Below are 24,222 nucleotides of genomic sequence, written 5' to 3' on the forward strand. Positions count from 1 at the left end.
ATATATGCATCAAAATTAATAAGATAGGATACTTATTTCAAAATAAGGGAAATACCAGTTAATGTATGAAGTATTACATCTAATATCAGTCAACAATCTCTGCAATATTTTCAGTGATATGACCACTGAAGAAAGTACAAATACGGTTAAAATAATATGTTTTATATTGGTGACTTTTACCACAATAAAAAAAAAAAATTACCTCATGGCTTTTGGAGTGAATTTTAATACAAACAAGACAGAACTGAGGTAATATAGGCACCACGTTAGTACTGCTAACAGAAATCACTTGAATTAGATCTAATGATGTTTGACTTAAATGACAATGATTAAATAAAACAAGGTCTCCAATTTCTTCTAAAAACAGTGTTTAATATTTTATCTGTAGAGTAGAAAAGTAACCCTATACCTATGCCTTTATTGTCAGGATCTGGAGCAAAGAGCTTTACAGTAATTTTGGGGAGCACCCACTGCATCCATAGACTAACACGACCACTGGATCCACCAATGTTACTTGTAGTCTGTTCCAAGGTAACAGAATCTGAGAATGGTGAATCATCAACAGCTTGGACAGAATCTCCCTGGGATAAGAAATAACAACAATAGTTTTTAACTTGAATAAATATAAGTAAAAATTTACCATTTAAGTAAATATAAGTAAATATAAATAAACAATAATGTTTATATTTATATATTAAATAATACACATTCATATTTATAAAACATTTATATAAATATAAGTAAAAATTTACCACCTGCAATTATTCCTTATAATTTATATATGATAATGCAAATCACCTAAGTGCTTATATATAATGCCAATAATATAAACATAGACTAATCATATCATTTTCATAGTTTCAGTGTACATGCATGCCATTCCAGGTTCCTCTAAACAAGTTAGGATCATACTAATGAGTATTTTCTTATAGAATAGCTATAGCCAAGGGCCAAATCTGGCTCTGTTTTTGGAAATAAAGTTTAACTACCTCACAGTCACATCACTCATTTATCTATTGCCTATGACTACTGTTTAGCAGAGATATGTAGTTGCTTTAGAGATGCTACGATCCACAAAGCCTACAATATTTACTATCTTGCCATTAAAATGTCTGTCTAACCCTACTAAGGCACATTTATGTATGAATCTACAACAACCATAGAAAAATATACCATAGTTAGCATGATTTAAAAAACAGCAAAGCATGCATCATGCCTCATATAGTTTAATAGTAAGAGGACTTTTAAAAGTTAGCAGATTCAATGCCAGACTTTTTAAATGACTTACGTGGTTAGAAGTCTCTTAATTAGAGGTAGAGAACATAAGCTTACTCAATTCAACAAATACATAATGAATTCCAGTTATGTATAAGGTCCTAACTTTGGTACTAACAAACTTTCTGAAGAAGTCTGTTGGATGTTTTTTTTGTTTGTTTGTTTGTTTTTTTAATCTTTTCAACAGCTGAAAATAAATCCTGGTTTGAAGATAAACAGCTTCAGTCTCAAAGGTAGGAAGAGATGGTGCCTCAAACAGTGATTACTCATGGATTACCTAATTAAGGATTTATTTTTAAATCCCAACCTTGCTATCCATTGAAAATATTCAAAACAACTTGACAACCTAAACCCATTCTCTGTGAACTGATCAAATACACCATAGCATGCTTCCTTAAAGATGTATATATATTTAAATACTCGTTATATGCACTTAAGTATAGTTTGGCAGGCAACATGCTGTACTAGGATAAGGACTTCGGACACTAGTCATGTAATCTGACCTCTCAGAATTTGTAACCCACCACTTCAAAATGGTTATTAGAATGATATTTATTTCTCAATTATGATTAAATAAGAACATGATAGAAAAGTGATTACATATAATGCATAATTCACAAATAGCATGTACAATTATCACCATCAAGTGGACTACTTTAGAAACCGATACAATCCTATAGAATTTGGTATGCTATACCTTCTTGCCCTTCTCATTCTGTCATACTTATAACTTCAGCACATTTACTTTGCCATAAACATTGAATCTATAACACTTAGTTGATGCTTTGAGTGTCAAAAAAATATTCACTTCCAATGCTAAGGATTCATGACGAGTAGTGAACTATCAGCACAAAACATCCCTTAACGTTTAATAGAAGACAATACAAAAATAACTCTTTTTTATGGGTAGTTTTTTGGAGCAGAAGCCACTAATCTCTTAGCCAAAGCATAAGACAGCCCCTAAGCATATTGAAAAGCAGAGACATTACTATGCCAACAAAGGTTCGTCTAGTCAAGGCTATGGTTTTTCCAGTGGTTATGTATGGATGCGAGAGGGACTATGAAGAAAGCTGAGCACAGAAGAATTGATGCTTTTGAACTATAGTGTTGGAGAAGACTCTTGAGAGTCCCTTGGACTGCAAGGAGATCCAACCAGTCCATTCTGAAGGAGATCAGCCCTGGGATTTCTTTGGAAGGAATGATGCTAAAGCTGAAACTCCAGTACTTTGGCCACCTCATACGGAGAGTTGACTCATTGGAAAAGACTCTGATGCTGGGAGGGATTGGGGGCAGGAGGAGAAGGGGACGACAGAGGATGAGATGGCTGGATGGCATCACCGACTCGATGGACATGAGTTTTGAGTGAACTCCAGGACATGGTGATGGACAGGGAGGCCTGGCGTGCTGCGATTCATGGGGTCGCAAAGAGTTGGACACGACTGAGCAACTGAACTGAACTGAACTGAACTGAAGAGAAGAGACAAGTAAAACTTCTTACAAAACCAAAGACCCTATGTTCGTTACCAAAGACGTGACCTCTACGCAGGTAACAGTTCAGTCGTGTCTGACTCTTTGCAACCCCATGAATCGCAGCACACCAGGCCTCCCTGTCCATCACCATCTCCCGGAATTCACTCAGACTCACGTCCATCGAGTCAGTGATGCCATCCAGCCATCTCATCCTCTGTCGCCCCCTTCTCCTCCTGCCCCCAATCCCTCCCAGCAACAGAGTCTTTTCCAATGAGTCAACTCTTCACATGAGGTGGCCAAAGTACTGGAGTTTCAGCTTTAGCATCATTAGTGCATCCTATATGAAGTTTTTCCCTTGACCTCAGTTCTACAACTTTCAATCAGAAGAAAATTCAATTTCCTTGAATCTCCGAAAGGAGATCAAATAGAGAAGATTTTCACAAAACAACAGGCACATGTTCACTAGGCACCAAGCACAGCAAAGCAATAGTGTCCTGTGATTTAGTGTGACAGAAAATTATAGTCTTAACACCTGAAAACAGTATAATCATTATTTGTTCAATTACACCAAGAAAAGCAAACTGCTCATTGCTGGTGATGTTTGCATCTAAACTTTTTCCCCAAAATAAATATAGATGTTTTCATCTAAACGTTTTCCCCCCAAAAATAAAAAATAAATTTATTTTTATTTCCCCAAAATAAAAATAAATGGTCCTAAATCTACTAAAATTGAAATTCCTAGAATTTGAGAAGCTATATACAAATGAAGATTTTTCATTAGCTGTCTAAAGTAACACAACATCTAATGAAAAGCACAAACTAATACCAGAGAAAGACACATTTTACAAAGTCAAATTCAGTAAAAGACTACATAATGTAGTCAGTATGCCTTTCTCTATGAATTGGTTCTTTGAGCAGAAGAACTCAGAGATTAAATTCTCGCTCTAACACTCAGAAGAACATTATAACCTCAAGAATGGAAATTACAGGGGAAAAAAAAAAATCTCAAATCAACAAGACCTTGATTTTTAACACTACTAAGTATACTGAGCAGGAACGCTAAGAAAACTGTGGCTTCAAATTCAATAAGCAAGCACTCCTAAGAGAGAGTTTTGCTCTCCTTCTTCATGTAGTTTCAGTTTTCATTTTGGATTTACAACATTTTGTGTGGTATTGTTAAATATGTCTGTGCACTCATTTTCTGTTCAATTTCTAAATGTACAGCAAAAATTGAGCCAGAATTGGAGATGCTGACTATTTTCCCACAGGTCTTTATGCCAAGGTTTAAAATATACAGTTCAATTCTTTCACCATTTTGTTGCAAATTGACTAAAATACTGAGTTTATTTTGCTAACTGAATGTATCTTTGTTCATCTGGAAGAGCAAACGCTTCAGTTCTTCATCCTTGGCCTGTTTCAGAGCTCAGGGATGATCAGACTTTTGGCTACACTGCGGCTCTCTTATCAAAATAACTCCAGCATTCTTGTTCAGTCACAAAGCTTCCCAAAGGGCTATACACTTCCACTGCTGTTTGTACTTAAGTCAACAGTACCAAGTGGCCTGCTGTGGTTTCCACTACCTATGCTCTCATCATTCCACTGTGAAGGGTGGGAAAAATTAACTGTTTTAAGCTCAGTACTTAAGCCTGTCACTCATATTTGTTCCTCGACCACCACTCAGATCAGGATTCAGGAGGCTAGGACTATATCCACTGAAAAGTATATTGCTCCTTATCAACATTTCAACATAAAAAGAATGGCTCAGTGTTTGAAGTATAAATCATCACAGGATCATACAATCAAATACTTCTCTTCTACTTAATACAAACAATTGTTAGGAGTGAGCTTTTTTAAGCCAGATTCATTTATAGTGAATTCTTTATAGTCAAAATAATTTAAAAATAATAGTAGTTTTGACCCTACTTAGAAATACCTTAGTGTTTTTAAACTTTATATATTTTTGGAATGCAAATAATTAATTAGAAATGTAAATATACAGAAATATAAATAAGCACAACAAATATAAGGTGACCTCAGATTAATGGATTATATTTATATAATAAAACTATTTGAATTAAAAAAAATAAGCCAACAATTGAAAACTTAAAGACATCTTCTAGGACTTCCCCAGTGATTCAGTGGTAAAGAATCCACCTGCAGTGCAGAAGATACGGGTTCAATCCTTGGGTCAGGAAGATCCCCTGGAGGAGGAAATGGCAACCCATTCCAGTATTCTTGCCTGGAAAATCCCATGGACAGAGGAGCCTTGCAGGCTACAGTCTATGGGTTCACAAAGAGTCACACAGGACAGCAAGAGCTAGCGACATCTTCTGGCATGATTATTTTGAAATGATAAAAGCATTTCAAACAACAAACTATTGTGCTGATTTACATGCGAAGGCTGAACAATAACCTGCTATACGTACGGCCTTATTCAATTAAGTAGATGACATTAAAAATGCTAGAAATCTTACATTTTAAATAACATTTTCATCCTAAATGTTGAAGATAAAATCATTTAAAGACAAACATTTAATGAAATAAGTTTATTTTGAGGAAGAAATTTAAAACTACGAGACATTCTTAAAATAGTACTTGAGTAAAAAAGTTCAAACTAAACTTCCTTATTTTTTTTTAATTTAATTTTATTTTATTTTTAGACTTTACATAATTGTATTAGTTTTGCCAAATATCAAAATGAATCCGCCACAGGTATACATGTGCTCCCCATCCTGAACCCTCCTCCCTCCTCCCTCCCCATACCATCCCTCTGGGTCGTCCCAGTGCACTAGCCCCAAGCATCCAGTATCGTGCATAGAACCTGGACTGGTATCTCGTTTCTTACATGATATTTTACATGTTTCAATGTCATTCTCCCAAATCTTTCCACCCTCTCCCTCTCCCACAGAGTCCTGTGGAGAAAAGGGAACCCTCTTACACTGTTGGTGGGAATGCAAACTAGTACAGCCACTATGGAGAACAGTGTGGAGATTCCTTAAAAAACTGGAAATAGAACTGCCTTATGATCCAGCAATCCCACTGCTGGGCATACACACTGAGGAAACCAGAAGGGAAAGAGACACGTGTACCCCAATGTTCATCGCAGCACTGTTTATAATAGCCAGGACATGGAAGCAACCTAGATGTCCATCAGCAGATGAATGGATAAGAAAGCAGTGGTACCTATACACAATGGAGTATTACTCAGCCATTAAAAAGAATACATTTGAATCAGTTCTAATGAGGTGGATGAAACTGGAGCCTATTATACAGAGTGAAGTAAGCCAGAAGGAAAAACATAAATACAGTATACTAACGCATATATATGGAATTTAGAAAGATGGTAACAATAACCCGGTGTATGAGACAGCAAAAGAGACACTGATGTATAGAACAGTCTCAAACTTCCTTTTTAAAAGCTTGTCAAAAATAGTAGTTGGAGGTAGATTACTGCTTAGGTTACCTGCATTTAAATAACTGAAAAACTAACAATAGATTTGCTACATTAGTTGATACCAAACAACTTCTCTCTCTGTTTTTTGGAGATATACTGACATATAATAATATAAGTTTCAGGTATAAAACATAATGATTCTATATTTATATATACATTGTGAAATGACTACAGTAAATCCTGTTGTCATCCATTTTCACAGTCATAAATTATTTTTCTTGTGATGAGAACTTCTAAGAACTATAACTTTGAAAATTCAATACGGTACTATTAAATACAGTTACCATAGTGCACATTACATCACTATAGCTTATTTATTTTATAACTGGAAATTTGTACCTTTAGACCACCATCAATCATTTTGTGCCCTAGCCCAAATTTTCACTTTGGATTTAACTGACAATAAATGCATTTTAAATAATTACTGGAGTCTATGAATCACTTCATGATGGATTGTTTTCTGGAAATATATATATTTATAACTGGAGTACAGTTGATTTATAATGTTATATTAGTTTCAGATATACAATATAGTGATTCAATATTTTATAGATTATACTCCATTTAAAGTTATTATAAAATATTGGCTATATACCATGGTATACAATATAGATCATGCTGGATTTTTTTTAAAGATCTAGGTTGCTGAAGTAATTTTAATTCCAGAATCAATTAAAAAATACAATTCAAATTTTTATATGACCCTAAGATTTCAACATTAGTGGTTAATCTGTCAATTTTTACCTTTGTTGAACTCTAAAATCAATATTCTAGCATTTATTCAGCATTCTATATTTTTCTAAAGCTTCAAAATTGTTTCTTTAAAATGCTGTGGATAAAGATGACATTTCAAAGACATTATAAATAAATAAGAGAAAGTTAAAATGAAAAAATGCTTAATGGTTTGCCTAAAATCAGAACTGGGAGAAGGCAATGGCACCCCACTCCAGTACTCTTGCCTGGAAAATCCCATGGACGGAGGAGCCTGGTAGGCTGCAGTCCATGGGGTCACTAAGAGTCAGACACAACTGAGAGACTTCACTTTCACTTTCATGCACTGGAGGAGGAAATGGCAACTCACTCCAGTGTTCTTGCTTGGAGAATCCAAGGGACGGCGGGTCCTGGTGGGCTGCCGTCTGTGGGGTCGCACAGAGTCAGACACGACTGAAGCGACTTAGCAGCAGCAGCAAAATCACAACTTACTTGGACAGATTTAATTTCATCAACACAATGTTTGTTGTTTAGTTGCTAAGTTGTGTTCCACTCTTTTGCGACCTGATGGACTAGCCTATCAGGTGCCTCGGTCCATGGGATTTCCAGGCAGAAATACTGCAGTGGGTTGCCTTTTCCTTCTCTAGAAGATCTTCCCAACTATACCTATTCATAATAGCTGTCCTTCCTATTATACTTTCACGGAAAAAACTGAAAAGCCAGATTCAAATTAACATTTTATATAATTAGGACAGCTTCCAATATAGTTTATGTATTTATAAGGGAACTATGCAAATATGTATTTGTGTAATGCATGTATATTTGCTTTGTGTGTGTGTGTGCGCTCAGTAGTGCCCGACTCTTGGCGGCTTGATGGACTGTAGGCCACCAGGCTTTTCTGCCCATGGGATTTTCCAGGCAGGAATACTGGAGTGGGTGGCCATTTCCTTCCACAGAAGATCTTTCTGATCCCGGGATCGAATCTGCATGCACTGTGTCTCCTGGAGATGTTAGCAGGTTGATTCTTTACCACAGTGCCGCTTGGTTGTCATTAAAAACAAATTATCAAACTACTAGCACTTTTAAAGGCACTTTTTATTGTTGGGGTGTTGGAGAAGTCCCTTGAGTGTCCCTTGGACTGTAAGGAGATCCAACCAGTCAATCCTATAGGAAATCAGTCATGAATATGCATTGGAAGGATTGATGCTGAAGCTGAAACGCCAATACTTTGGCCACCTGATGTAAAGAACTGACTCACTGGAAAAGACCCTGATGCTGGGAAAGACTGAAGGCAGGAGGAGAAGGGGACACCAGAGGATGAGATGGTTGGATGACATCACTGACTCGATGGACATGAGTTTGAGCAAGCTGCGGGAGTTGGTGATGGACAGGGAAGCCTGGCGTGTTGCAGTCCATGGGGTCGCAAAGAGTCCGACATGACTTAGTGACTGAACTGAACTGATTTTGCAAGCTAAACGGCATAATATTTCAAAAGATGATTATATAGTTTTTGAACATCTTCCTGAACACAAATTTTTGACAACCTAAACCAGCTGAAATACACTGAAGTATGTTTTTCAAGTATACAAGTAAAGTCTTACTTTGGGTCCCTGGTAATAATTACTGTCCCAGGGATAACTTGTTATATAGCAAATATTTGCTCCCCCTTCTGTGTAATAAGGAATTTTCTCTGGGAAGCAATAATGAAGTTATGGGTTAAATTTCCCAGTCCACCTATGTATTATGAGTATGTACATGTTCATCCTCCAATTTAAATATTCAATATTATAAAGTTCTTTAAGGATAAAAGACTTGAGTATTAAAAGCTTAATTTTTAAAAAATGCTGAACACTATTAAGTATCCGCATCTATATTAGCATGATTATTTTATAGAATAATGAAAAAAAAGGTTTTGAAGTATGATAGCCCTTTTATGGCCCTGGGCAACTTTCTTTTAAAAAACCAGTTTGAACAGTGGGCATTATTTTGTATATATAAAACTTCATGTACATGCCCATTATACCATGTATATTTATCTTATGTTAACTCTCTCTAGCAACTCTCTTTCTCTGTTCTGAACTGCAGTTGTATTTCTGGAGCCAACCTGTTGCTTTCCTCCCTTTCTCCCACCCTTCCGTCTCTTTTCCTTCCCTCGTTTCCCCCCTCTACCCTTCCTTTCATCCTTCCATACTCCTTTCCATCTTGCCATCTCTGTGTTTCTCTGACAAAAGGCAACTCAAGGAAGAAAGACTTTAGCAGCTGGTTCAGTATTTTTGGAACTTGAATTGTGAGAAACCATGTTTTTCTAAGAGTCCATTACATTAAGATGAGTAAGTATAAAGAACTGAGTGAAAGTACTAATCTGGGAAATGAACTTTGGCAATTATGAATATGAGTTTCAAAAACCAGACTGCTTCATTATTACTTGTTCCAGTGTGCCACATAAGAACCCTGTTGATAAAAAAAAAATTATCAATCCTAATTAATAAAGTACTAATTTCATCTGATGGTAAAGGTCAATGCATGCTTTGGGGCTTCCCTGCTGGCTCAGAGGTAGATTCCATCTAACAATACAGGAGACATGAGTTTGATCCCTGGGTCAAGAAGATATTATGGAAAAGGAAATGCAAGCCACTCCAGTATATTCTTCCCTGGAAAATTCCATGGATAGAGGAGGATGACAAGCTATAGTCCATGAGTCATAAAAAGAGATGGACATGACTTAGCAACTAAATAACAGCAAATTAAGTTAAGTACCCAATTTAAGAAACTAGAAAAAACAACAGAACAAATCCCTCCAAAAAGCAGTATCTGTCTTAGCCTAAGTAGTAGAAAAAAGTTACCTTTGAGACTTTTTAAACACAACTCTGGGTTACACATAGGTTTGAGGGCTTGACTTCACACTACAAAAAAGTTTCAAAAAACATCCAACTAAGAAGTTAATAATTAAAGGGTCTCAGGTTAGTGATGGCCTTTTGAGTCCCTCAGAGAAGAAAATTCATGAAATCCCTATTGGGGAACAGGCCCTCAAATACTATGAAAGAGTCTCATGAAGTCCCACTAGTGGAAGAACTCTGAATAGAAGAGCACGAAAAACATAGAGAAACAGTCTACTAAGAGCAAGAATTACAAATGTAACAGTATGATTAAACTCTCAAGATTCAGATAAAAGATTTGATAAATAATATAAAAGAATTTTACTAGACATGGAACAACAGACTGGTTTCAAATCAGGAAACGAATGCATCAAGGCTGTATATTGTCACCCTGCTTATTTAACTTATATGCAGAGTACATCATGCAAAATGCTGGACTGGATGAAGCACAAGCTGGAATCAAGATTGCCGGGAAAAATATCAATAACCTCAGATATGCAGATGATACCACCCTTATAGCAGAAAGTGAAGAGGAACTAAAGAGCCTGTAGACGAAAGTGAGAGGAGAGTGAAAAACCTGGCTTAAAACTCACCATTCAGAAAACTAAGATCATGGCATCTGGTCCCATCATTTCATGGCAAATAGACGGGGAAACAGTGGAAACAGTGAGAGACTATTTTTCTGGACTCCCAAATCACTGCAGATGGTGACTGCAGCCATGAAATTAAAAGACGCTTGCTCCTTCGAAGAAAAGCTATGACCAACCAAGATAGCATATTAAAAATCAGAGACATTACTTTGCCAACAATGGTCTGTCTAGTCAAAGCTCTCGTTTTTCCAGTAGTCTTGTATGGATATGAGAGTTGGACTATAAAGAAAGCTGAGCGCCGAAGGATGGATGCTTTTGAACTGCAGTGTTGGAGAAGACTCTTGAGAGACCCTTGGATAACACGGAGATATAACCTGTCAATCCTAAATGAAACCAGTCCTGAATATTCACTGAAAGGACTTACCCTGAAGCTGAAACTTCAATACTTTGGCATCCTGATGAGAAGAACTGACTCATTTGAAAAGGCCCTGATGCTGGGAGGGATTGGGGGCAGGAGGAGAAGGGGACGACAGAGGATGAGATGGCTGGATGGCATCAGCGACTCAAAGGACATGAATTTGAGTAAGCCCCAGGAACTGGTGATAGACAGGGAAGCCTGGCGTGCTGCAGTCCATGGTGCCACAAAGAGTCGGACACAACTGAGCTACTGAACTGAACTGATAAAAGAATTATGTTTAAAACAAAAGACAGAAAAAAACTGAAAATATGAATTCATTATATTATGAATTTACATAGAAATGCATTTATAGTGACAATGAATATACACATCTCTATGCCCTGGTTTTAGAAAAGGCAGAGGAACCAGAGATCAAATTGCCAACATCCGATGGATCATGGAAAAAGCAAGAGAGTTCCAGAAAAACATCTATTTCTGATTTATTGACTATGCCAAAGCCTTTGACTGTGTGGACCACAATAAAATGTGGAAAATTCTGAAACAGATGGGAATACCAGACCACCTGACCTGCCTCTTGAGAAACCTATATGTAGGTCAGGAAGCAACAGTTAGAACTGGACATGGAACAACAGACTGGTTCCAAATAGGAAAAGGAGTATGTCAAGGCTGTATATTGTTACCCTGTTTATTTAACTTATATGCAGAGCACATCATGAGAAACACTGGACTGGAAGAAACACAAGCTGGAATCAAGATTGCCGGGAGAAATATCAATAACCTCAGATATGCAGATGACACCACCTTTATGGCAGAAAGTGAAGAGGAACTCAAAAGCCTCTTGATGAAAGTGAAAGTGGACAGTGAAAAAGTTGGCTTAAAGCTCAACATTCAGAAAACTCAGATCATGGCATCTGGTCCTAACATTTCATGGGAAATAGATGGGGAAACAGTGGAAACAGTGTCAGACTTCATTTTTTGGGGCTCTAAAATCACTGCAGATGGTGACTGCAGCCATGAAATTAAAAGATGCTTACTCCTTGGAAGGAAAGTTATGACCAATCTAGACAGCATATTCAAAAGTAGAGACATTACTTTGCCAACAAAGGTTCGTCTAGTCAAGGCTATGGTTTTTCCTGTGGTCAAGTATGGATGTGAGAGTTGGACTGTGAAGAAGGCTGAGTGCTGAAGAATTGATGCTTTTGAACTGTGGTGTTGGAGAAGACTCTTGAGAGTCCCTTGGACTGCAAGGAGATCCAACCAGTCCATTCTGAAGGAGATCAGCCCTGGGATTTCTTAGGAAGGAATGATGCTAAAGCTGAAACTCCAGTACTTTGGCCACCTCATGTGAAGAGTTGACTCATTGGAAAAGACTCTGATGCTGGGAGGGCTTGGGGGCAAGAGGAGAAGGGGACGACAGAGGATGAGATGGCTGGATGGCATCACTGACTCGACGGACATGAGTCTGAGTGAAATCCGGGAGTTGGTGATGGACAGGGAGGCCTGGCGTGCTGCGATTCATGGGGTCGCAAAGAGTCAGACACGACTGAGCGACTGATCTGATCTGATCTGATGCCCTGTATCATAATAAGTCAGATTTCATTTGGTCAAAATGAGTTGATTTTCTAAATCATTTAATATCCACATATTAAAAGAACCTTTTAAGTAGCTTTTAACTAGTTTCAAAGCTATTCTATACCACGGGTACAAAGTTGGTACTGGTTGTTTAAATTAGAGTCATGCTACGATAAAAAAGATAATAGGTAATAGGGTGATAGTGGAAAGTTTATACCCCACATCAAGTATGGATGGTACTGAAACAATATAATCATCATTTAGCATTGTTTCTTCTCAGTTAATGAAAGCCTCTCAGTGAGAGGTAAATTACCTCTAACTCATAATGTTTGACTTAACATTTATTTCAGATGAAAAAAATAGCATAAAAAGCACAACACAGAAACAGAAAAAAAAAACAGTGCCAAACTTTCATTACATCTCTTGCTATTTGAACAAAATTAGTTAGAGCTGAAGCCTGCTAGAAGTTTGCCTTCACACAGAATTATTATCAACCGAGAAAATTATGTTCAACCTAAAAAATATTACCTAATATTGAAAAAGTTAGGTGAAATACTTATTCAACATTATTACTGAAAATCCTAGCCAGAGTAATTAGGCATGAAAAAGAAGTAAAAGACAACAAAACTGGATAGGAAATAGCAGAATTCTCTCTGTTGATTAACAACATGACCTTGTAAGTATAAAATCTAAAAATTCCACAAAAAAACTGTTAAAGCTAATAAACTCATCAATATACAAACTCAAACATAAAAGTCAGCTGTGTTTTTATACAATAACAATGAGTATCAGAAAAGGAATAAAACAGTTCTATTTATAATAGCATCAAAAAGAGTAAAATACTTAGGCATAAACCAGGAAGTGAAAGACTACAAAGTATTGCTAAAAGAAATAATGCTAATGCTAAGTCACTTCAGTTGTGTCCAACTCTGTGTGTCCGACTCTGGGCTGCCCATAGACGGCAGCCCACCAGGCTCCGCTGTCCCTGGGATTCTCCAGGCAAGAATACTGGAGTGGGTTGCCATTTCCTTCTCCAATAAGAGAAAATAAATGCACATATAAATGCTCCATGTTTATGAATCAGAAGACTTAATGTTAAAAATGAACAGTATTTGGCAAAACTAATACAATTATGTAAAGTTTAAAAATAAAATAAAATTTAAAAAAAATTAAAAAAAATAAATAAAATGAACAGCTGTTGTTTGATACGTACCACATTTCAGTTGGGAAAATTTTTTTTAAAGTTCTGGATACAGTTGATGGTGATGGTGGCACAACAACCTGAATGTACTCAATGTCACACAATAGTACACTTAAAAATGGTTTAAATGGTAATTTTGCATTGTATATTTTACCAGAGACAAAGCTTTGATATAAAAATCTTAATTGGGATGTAAAATCATAATCTCATAGTATCAAAAGAATACCAGTGTATTTATTTAGCATTTGTAACATATGTTCATTAGTTTTATTTTATACAGACTGGGTTACTAGAGTGGCATACAAAATATTTGACCATTAAATATTACTTTATCAATGAGCAAAATAAAATTTTCTATGAATCAGTTCAGTTCAGTCACTCAGTCATGTCCAACTCTTTGCGACCCCATGAATCGCAGCACGCCAGGCCTCCCTGTCCATCACCAACTCCTGGAGTTCACTCAGACTCACGTCAATCGAGTCAGTGATGCCATCCAGCCATCTCATCCTCTGTCGTCCCCTTCTCCTCCTGCCCCCAATCCCTCCCAGCATCAGAGTCTTTTCCAATGAGTCAACTCTTCGCATGAGATGGCCAAAGTACTGGAGTTTCAGCTTTAGCATCATTCCTTCCAAAGAAATCCCAGGGCTGATCTCCTTCAGAATGGACTGGTTGGATCTCCTTGCAGTCCAAGGGACTCTCAAGAGTCTTCTCCAACACCACAGTTCAAAAGCATCAATTCTTCGGCACTCAGTCTTTTTTCACAGTGCAACTCTCACATCTATACATGACTACTGGAAAAACCATAGCCTTGATTAGACGGACCTTTGCTGGCAAAGTAATGTCTCTGCTTTTGAATATGCTATCTAGGTTGGTCATAACTTTCCTTCCAAGGAGTAAGCATCTTTTAATTTCATGGCTGCAGTCACCATCTGCAGTGATTTTGGAGCCCCCCAAAAAACAAAGTCTGACACTGTTTCCATTGTTTTCCCACCTATATCCCATGAAGTGATGGGACCTGATGCCATGATCTTAGTTTTCTGAATGCTGAGCTTTAAGCCAACTTTTTCACTCTCCTCTTTCACCTTCATCAAGAGGCTTTTGAGTTCCTCTTCACTTTCTGCCATAAGGGTGGTGTCATCTGCATATCTGAGGTTATTGATATTTCTCCCTGCAATCTTGAGTCCAGCTGGTGCTTCTTCCAGCACAGTGTTTCTCATGATGTATTCTGCATATAAGTTAAATAAGCAGGGTGACAATATACAGCCTTGACGTTCTCCTTTGCCTATTTGGAACCAGTCTGTTGTTCCAAGTCCAGTTCTAACTGTTGCTTCCTGACCTGCATACAAATTTCTCAAGAGGCAGGTCAGGTGGTCTGGTATTCCCATGTCTTTCAGAATTTTCCACAGTTTATTGTGATCCAGACAGTCAAAGGCTGTGGCATAGAGAGTATTATTATTGGAGTTGGAAACCTGGAACAAGATGTGCACCTATACTCCCTTTAAGGCTTCCCTGATAACTCAGCTGATAAAGAATCCATCTGCAATGCAGGAGACCCTGGTGTGATTCCTAGGTCAGGAAGATCCACTGTAGAAGAGATAGGCTACTCACGCCATTATTCTTTGGTTTCCCTTGTGGCTCGGCTGGTAAAGAATCCACCTGCAATGCGGGAGACCTGGATTTGATCCCTGGGTTGGGAAGATCCCCTCGAGAAGAGAAAGGCTATCCACTTCATTATTCTGGCCTGGAGAATTCCAAGGACTGTATAGTCCATGGGGTCACAATGAGTCAGACAGGACTGAGCAACTTTCACTTTCACTCCCTTTAAGGATGATAACATTAGTGTCTTTTGTCTATCCAGTCCTTACCTCTTTCCTAATAGTCTCCTAAGCTAAAACTTCTTCTATATGCAAATAATGCCTAACTAAGACCCAGTTTAGATAAGGGGTGAGTGGTACCCAAGTGCCTTTTCAAGTAGGATTACCTTGTTGACTACCTTGTTGATTATTATACAGCGACTGTGGAATTTCCACACAAAACAAATTTTCTGTAGATAAGTAAAACAAGAGGGAACACTTCCTATATAATTTTATGAAGATAGCATAGCCATGACACCAAAATACAACAAAGTTTTTATGTAAAAGAAAAATTAAAGGTCAGTATTACTGATGACTATACAAACTCAAACCCTAAACAAAATATTAACAAACACAATCCATCAAGATATAAAAAAGAAACTATACCACAGCCAACTTGGGTTTGTTCCAGATGCAAGATCAGCTTAATACTGAAAATCAGGGGCTTCCCTGGTGGTTCAATGGTAAAGAATCTATCTGTGAATGCAGGATTCATGGGTTTGATCCCTGATCTAGGAAGATCCTACATGCTGCAGAGCAATTAAGTCTGTGCAACAACTATTGAGCCTGGGAGCCACAACTACTGAGCCCATGTGCTACGACTACTGAAGCCTGTGTGCCCCAGAGCCCGTGCTCCACAAGAGAAGCCACTGCAATGAGAAGCCTGAGAACCACATTTTGAGAGTAGCCCCCGTTCACCACAACTAGAGAAAAGCCTGCAGAGTAATGAAGATCCAGCACAGCCAAAAATAAACAAAATTTTTTTAAAAAGAAAGATAATCAAACAAAGTTACTAGTCACCTTAAAGGAAGAGGAAGAAACTAGTATATAACCATATCAACTGAACAAAAGTTCCAAATACCAAAGAATACTTCTATAATAAAATGGGAAAGATTTCTAAAAAGAAAACAAAAATCTTACTGAAATTAAGAAAATACAAATAGAGGAATGTACCACATTCATAGATACTCAGTTAATATTTGTACTAACATATTGAGATGAATATTAATATTATCTCCACTTTTAGAGATAATGAAACTAAAGAGAAGAGGTTAAATAATGTGATCACAGGGCTTCCCAGGTGGCACAGTGGTAAAGAATCTGCCTGCAATTCAGGAGATGCAGGTTTGATCCCTGGGTCAGGAAGATCCCCTGGAGGAAGGCATGGCAACCCACTCCAATATTCTTGCCTGGAGAATCCCATGGACAGAGGAGCCTGGTGGGCTACAGTCCATGCAGTACAAAGAGTTGGACACAACTGAAATGACTAAACACAATGTGGTCATAAACTTTAGAGATAAAAATTCAAACTGTCTGCTTCCAAAGTGTTTTCTATCGACTGCATTAACTTAGAATCACACTTGGATGAGTCGGCCCAGTACCTGGTTTGTGTGACACTAGCCAAAATTCACTACATTTCGATTTTCTAGAAATTAGATTTCCAACAATCCCTTTCAATAGAATAGCTATAAACTGATGGAATTAAGAGAAATATCTTTGCTCACTTGTCAAGCTCTGTAAAATTGTTATCCCAAATTAGAGGGAGGCAATCCTTAAAGCCGACAAAGTAGAGTCTATGACAAAAAGTGGGGAAGTAGCAGAAACAATTTAGCTGGTTTTCCTCAGGAGAAAAAAAAAAAAAAACACCTTAGAGAAAATAAATTACCAACACTCGATTTTTATGTTTGCAAAGTTACTATGAAAACTAAGTAAATGACTTCTAATTTTCACTTTTTTTCTCTTTGGTACTACATTTTCTGGCAAAATTAGAAATATGCTTGAATTCATTCAGGGATAGTATTATATGCTGTCTTAATTCTATACCATCCATATTGGTAGTAAGCAAATCATTAAAACCACAGAAATGTGCTCTTCTTAGTAAGAAAATCAGTACTAAATAAAGAAAATCAGTACTAAATAAAGTATATTGAATGATTCTACATTCACTTTCTTCTACTCCTTAACTTATGTAATAAATAACTCAGTTATCAACATATTTCACTAAGTAAAAAAAATTAAAATAGCATTTCTAGTATTAGTTTTGAAATGGTTTCTCAGGCACAGGTCATACAAATTGCATACAATATCTTCAGGACAAAATAACTTCATTAAGAATTAATCAACCTTTATATATCAGTGTTCATACAACATTATTCATAATAGCTAAAAGGTGGAAATAACCCAGATGTCCATCAACAGATCAATGGATAAATAAAATACGCTATATCAGCAAATGGAATATCAGCCATAGAAGGGAATGAAATTCTTATACATGTTACTATGTGAATAAATCTCTAAAACATTACACTACGTAAAATAAGCTATACAAATACTTACAATTCCTCTTATATTAGGTTCCCAGAATAGATGAATTCACAGAAACAGAAAGTATTAATAATGGTTATCAAGGATGGTGATGGGAAAATGGGGAGTCACTGTTTTATGGGAGAAGACTTTTTGTTTGAAATGATGAAATAGTTCTGAAGATGGATAGTTGTTATGGCTGGGGCATTAAATATCATTTAATAATTCCACTGAATTGTAAATATAAAAATGGTGAAAATGGTAAATAATGTTACTTATATTTTACCCACATAAAAATATTCAGCAAAAAAAAGTTAACCATTGATTTTGAGAATCTAATATAACACATACAAGACAGAATGAGGAAAACAAAGATCCCAAAGACCAGTTCTCAGTACTCAAAGATGTTAAAGAAATTTAAATTCAAGTAACATGGCAGATCAAGTTGAAATGCATGTTTTCCATTTCTACCACAAAAGCACTGAAATTCTAGATAAAACACAAGAATTTTGTCTTTTCTTTCATCTGTTCTTCTTCAATCATTAATACACTGTTTATCTGGGAGGCTAACCTATGTGAACAATATGTACAAATATTCTTGTCCTCTGGTTTCTAGTTGTTCTGTGGAACAGCAGCAGGAGACAGGAAGGAAGAAAAAAATATGAAGTCAGAGTATTAGTCCATTTCCCACGCCTTTAAGCCTATTTATAGCAATAACATCCTAGTGTTACTGCTCCAGGTACTATACTATCTCCAGTGGTTTCCCTTCCTAGTCAACACCTTTGTCCTTATGAGAATGTCACTTTCCTCTGATTCATAAAATAGTGAAACTTGAAACAAATAAAAGGAAATCTCAAGATGTCAGAAATGGAAGAGGAAACACAAATCTGAGTAATGAATGGGAACTGAGTCTGTGGTGGTAAATGGAGGTATCAAACTCAAGTAGAGGTTTGAGCAATGTCATTTTAATTCTCACTCAGGGCAATGGCACCCCACTCCAGTACTCTTGCCTGGAAAATCCCATGGATGGAGGAGCCTGGTAGGCTGCAGTCCATGGGGTCGCTAAGAGTCAGACATGACTGAGCGACTTCACTTTCACTTTTCACTTTCACGAATTGGAGAAGGAAATGGCAACCCACTCCAGTGTTCTTGCCTAGAGAATCCCAGGGACGGTGGAGCCTGATGGGCTGCTGTCTATGGGGTCGTGCAGAGTCGGACATGACTGAAGCGACTTAGCAGCAGCAGCAGCAGGGCAAACTGGAGTCTAGGTTGGAGCCATTTACATAAAGCCTGGACCCAAAAAACAGCTGCTTTTTCAGTCAAACAGACGACTCACATGAGGCTTCACTAAACTATACAAATGTCGTGAATGTTTTCCATATGGGGCACCAAAGTAGGGATGGAACAAGAAAGAAAAACACCAACCTCTCTCTTCTCTCACCTTCCAAATCCCTACTTGCCTCACTGATTGAAACTAGGTGGATTAGATAGTTTAAGGGATACTTGGTAAAGTGGAATTAAAAAAGGAATTGAGAAAATGCCTTGGAATGAAAACAAAGCACTAATGACAGTACAGGAAAAAAGAAAACAAATACAAATCAACTAACAAATAGTGGTGCACAGAGAGAGAGAACATGAGAAGTTCTAGAAAATAAGACTAATGGGAATGTAAAAGAATTTTCCTGCTGTTGTCTGAGAATTTTTTAGAACTGAATAAAAATACTCCACAAAACCTCAAGCCCTGAGCAGGCTAAAGGAGAACACACCTACACTTGGTGGCAACAGTTTACTTTTAAAAGAAAAATTTATCAATGAATCAAGTTCTAGAATTCATATGATAACACACATTAGGGACCCTGGAGTTAGAAGGCAGAAGTTTTCATTTCAGCTTTGCCACTTACCTATACAATCTCAACCAAGTCACTTAACCTCTGTAGTTACAAATTCTTCATTGTAAAAGGGAAATAATACCACCAATTCATAATATAGGTTTCAGAATTAATAGAAACAATGCTTGCAAAGTGCTCAGAGTTGAATGATTGCAACAGATAACATGGCATGCAAAGACAGCGTTTACTGTCTGGCTCTCTACTGCAAAAGATTGTGACCTCTGCTTGAAGATGGTACTTGCTTCTGGGCTACCCCATTGTAACAGAGCTGTGGGCAGTTGCCTTCTCTCTTATGTGCTCTACCTGGCAAGAACACTTCCATCAGAGCCATATTAGGGCAACGGGCAGAGACACCACCAGGAAGGCAAGACAGGCCTTGATCAGGCATGAGGTGGGGCCAGCCATGCCAGCTCTACTCACAGAAATCTTCTAAATATTTAACATGCCACCTCTAAATGAGTGAGTGAAGTTGCTCAGTCGTGTCCAACTCTTGTGACCCCATGGACTGTAGCCTACCAGGCTCCTCCATCCGTGGGATTTTCCAGGCAAAATACTGGAGTGGGTTGCCATTTCCTTCTCCAGAGGATCTTTACAACCCATGGATCAAACCCGGGTTTCCCACATTTTAGGCGGATGCTTTACCAACTGAGCCACTAGGGAAATCATGCCACCTCTAGGAACACACAAAACTTTTAATTTTCTTCTTAGCACTGACTACATGAAGAAGACTTTGTTGAACTAATTAAATGGTATACCACAGTAGCACTATGCTGTTATAAAATGATTTTGTTACAATGGGGAAGGGATAGAATATAACTATAGAATAATTTCAATGTGACAATTATATTTAAATCCATCAACATCAACACTTTTTCTGAGGCAATTATAAAAATATTAAAAATATATTTATAAAAGTAATACTATGACTCAGAGTTTACTAAGAGACACCAGAAGATGTGTCAAAACTTTGCTGGGACATGGAACTCTTGGCCCTCAGGGTTTTAGAGTAGAGCCTAGAGTGAATGGAGCTTTCAATGACTGAGAGATTCTTTTGATTACTCCAGATGCAAACATCATCTTCTATGTATGTAATGACATGAAAATGGTAGGGAAGCACTACTGTAACTAACTACAAAATATATACTATGTATATATTTTTATAGTTAATTACAATGTTGTGTTAGTTTCTGGTGTACAGCATGGTGATTCAGTTTTATATATATATTCAAACACACACAAATATGTTTTTCAGATTCTTTTTCATTATACCTTACTAAAAGATACTGAATATAGTTCCTTGTGCTATACAGCAGGTTCTTGTTGTTTACTATTTTATATATAGTAGTGGTATATGTTCGGAGAAGGCAATGGCACCCCACTCCAGTACTCTTGCCTGGAAAATCCCATGGACGGAGGAGCCTGGTAGGCTGCAGTCCATGGGGTAGCAGAGAGTCGGACACGACTGCGCGACTTCACTTTCACTTTTCACTTTCATGCATTGGAGAAGGAAATGGCAACCCACTCCAGTGTTCTTGCCTGGAGAACCCCAGGGACAGGGCAGCCTAGTGGGCTGCCGTCTCTGGGGTTGCACAGAGTCGGACACGACTGAAGCGACTTAGCAGCAGTAGCAGCAGTGGTATATGTTAAGCCCAAACTCCTAATTTGTCTCCACCCCCACACATTATCCCTTCTGGTAACCAGTTTGTTATCTATTTCTGTGAGTCTGTTTCTGTTTAGTAAATAAGTTCATTTCTATCATTTTTTAGATTCCACATATAAGAGATACCAAAAGCTCTTGCAGTAAAGTTCTTACAATGCATAGTGTTCTTACAATGCAAAAGCTCTTGAGACCAAGAGATTACTGTATTGAGCAAGTCAGACAAAGACAGATATAATATGGTTTTGAAAAATGAAGAACTTTCTTTAATGTAGTATTTTCCAAACTTATTTAACCAAAGACTTCTTTTTTCACAGCCAATATGTTGACATTGCACAAAATACACTTTGTGAAAAACTTTGGTAATCAAAAGCTTGCGGTGATACATTGATAGACAAGGATAATACAAGTGAAACTGATAAAAGAAGTTAAATACTCTGGGCACTTCACTGGTAAAAAGGAGAGTGTCCCACTAAACAGCTGTTTACTAAGTACTGTATTAAACAATGTTAAGATGAGCATGAGGACGCACGTATTTTGGGAGTAGTCTTTTAGAAAGAAATATTTAAAAAACATCACAAGTTCAGAAAAGACAGGGCTCATCTGAAATGGACACCTGCTGGTCATACATCTAGGACCTGCCATTCACACAAAGTACAATTTAAATGGTACTTTCTAAAACTGTGCTGTGTCCAAGCTAAACAGAAGGACATGGTAACCCTGATTATGAGATTTAATACAGATGAACATGCCCTGCAATTTCCAGAAGGAAGTCAATGTTTTTACCCCCAAAGGGTATGTCCCATTGACTCCATATCCTGAACAGTTTTAGATTTTCATTTGGGGAGAAAAAAAGTACTTCTATCACTTAGGTCATTGTGATTCTTAAGATTTGGAATAAGCAGGAATAGAGGATAGAGAAGTTGCTTATGCAGGGGTCAAATATCAATAGTACTACTCCAACATGCAGTACTTGGGTGCAATCTCAAAAATGACAGAATGGTCTCAGTTCACTTCCAAGGGAAATTGTTCAACATCACAGGAATCCAAGTCTGCCCCAACCACTGATGCCTAAGAAGCTGAAGTTGATTGTTTCCATGAAGACCTACAAGACATAAAACTAACACCAAAAACATATCCTTTTCATCATAGGGGATCAGAATGCAAAAGTAGGAAGTTAAGAGATACCTGGAATAACATCAAGTTTGGCTTTGGAGTACAAAATGAAGATGGGCAAAGGCTAATAGAATTTTGTCAAGAGAGCAACAACCTTTTCCAACAACTCAAGAGACAAATCTGCACAAGGACATCACTAGATGGTCAATACCAAAATCAGCCAAAATGGAGAAGATTATCTGACAGTGATTGAAGTAGGTGAAAATCCTGTTTATAAGTAAATATTTGAGCATTAAATTCTGTTTTAAATCTAAAAACAGTATCTTTTGTATTTATGCATGATTTTAGTATATATTGGAGAAGGAAATGGCAACCCACTCCAGTATTCTTGCCTGGAGAATCCCATGGACTAGAGGAGTCTGGTAGGCTGTGGTCCATGGGGTCAGTTGCAAATAGTCAGACAAGACTAAGTGACTGACACTTAGTATATATTAAGAGCTCCAGAAATGCAACTACTGAAAAGAACAAAAAATTTCTTTTCTTTGAAACTTTATCAAGTTTGCGTTATTTCAGAAAATCACACCAACAATGGTCCCACTTGCAGCATTTAATAGTCCTGTACAAGTATGTTTGCATCAGATACATTCACAATAATTATATGTACCTGGCAACTGCATTTCAACTTCTAATGTAACCATGCCTGAGCATTTACATATTACAATAATAATTTACTATACTTTAATTCTTTATATTTTATTCAGAATACTTTTGAAAACATGTATATGCAGGTTATGTTTATTTTCATTTTAGGATAGTAAAGGAGGGGCTTTGAAAATATTTGTTATAAAAAGGGCACAGATATATTGGGTGAGGTCACAATGTGAAAAATGTAAAGGAAGATTTCTATGATCAGGAGAGAACTTTGCATTGGTCAAGATTGAAAATCACAATCTAAAGATAATAAAGACACTCTGGTTCTGAGCCTCTTTTGCAGTCAGCTTCTAAGTTTCCATACTTCTGAAAAACCCTACATTTACTGTGCCTTAGTTTTTGCCATTTCACAGAACCTCTACTTTCGTGAACTATCCCACTGTCTACTGAAAGTGATGAAAATCCTTGAACCTAAGAGAAACAGTAACACACAGCCATAGCTACCATAGTACCTCATGAGCCTCTAAACTCATCAGCTTCCACAGAGGTAAGGTCATCTTCATTCTCAATCCTGACATAGAACTCTGTGGTATATATATATCACCCTTCATTTACTAACACAATTTTTCAGAAACACTTACCTCAGTAGTAGTTCCAATGTCAGCAGATGGGCTACATGTGCTATTATCTGGAGGAGCTGTGCCTATACTGCTTCTAACTGGAGAGCTAGGGAAAGGCCCCACCACGGACTCCGGGTAAGCGGAAGAAGAACTGAGACTGCCTCTCTTCTGAATCTTATTCCAGACTTTATTCATGATATCTGTTAACTCATATAAGAGCTGAACCTAAGCAGAAGGAAAAAAATAAAAAGCAAAAACAAATCTTTCAACTTCTGGTCAAAACTGACTAAAATACTCAATGTGAGAAACTTAAAACTAAGTCCACAGAAATAAGAATACATGAAATAAAAATCTATCAGTAAATCATTGATTATAGTACTATATCATGATCTATTATTATATATTAATATATGCTATTATATACATATTATCATGATACCATCATTCTGATGATATAGACAAATAATCCAAATATTAAACATTTAACCATGAATTTGAGACAGATATAATAAATTTAATCATACTTAAAATTGGTCCCATATTTATAACTTGATATTTTATAGCA

The 24,222-nt window shown here is 37.1% G+C and overlaps 1 protein-coding gene across 20 annotated transcripts in view; it reads right to left on the minus strand.

Moving 5' to 3' along the window:
* The window catches only part of VPS13B (vacuolar protein sorting 13 homolog B), an 807,303-nt gene that overhangs the window by 369,866 nt on the left and 413,215 nt on the right, over nucleotides 1-24,222 (minus strand). For 17 of the 20 annotated variants that reach the window (XR_011570715.1, XM_070803099.1, XM_070803104.1 and 14 more), the window contains 2 exons: nucleotides 23,679-23,882; nucleotides 410-581 (listed from right to left, as the gene is read on the minus strand). Coding sequence is in view for 18 of the 20 variants with exons in the window: in XM_070803099.1 (XP_070659200.1) it covers nucleotides 410-581; nucleotides 23,679-23,882 (376 nt within the window). In the remaining 2 variants the exon portion in view is untranslated. Of the gene's footprint in view, nucleotides 1-409; nucleotides 582-21,508; nucleotides 22,376-23,678; nucleotides 23,883-24,222 lie in introns of those variants that run through there. The other 3 variants (XM_070803111.1, XM_070803105.1, XR_011570716.1) reach the window with 3 other exon arrangements.

This window comes from Bos indicus, chromosome 14, assembly GCF_029378745.1.
Source record: "Bos indicus isolate NIAB-ARS_2022 breed Sahiwal x Tharparkar chromosome 14, NIAB-ARS_B.indTharparkar_mat_pri_1.0, whole genome shotgun sequence".
NCBI classification, from domain to species: Eukaryota; Metazoa; Chordata; class Mammalia; order Artiodactyla; family Bovidae; genus Bos; species Bos indicus.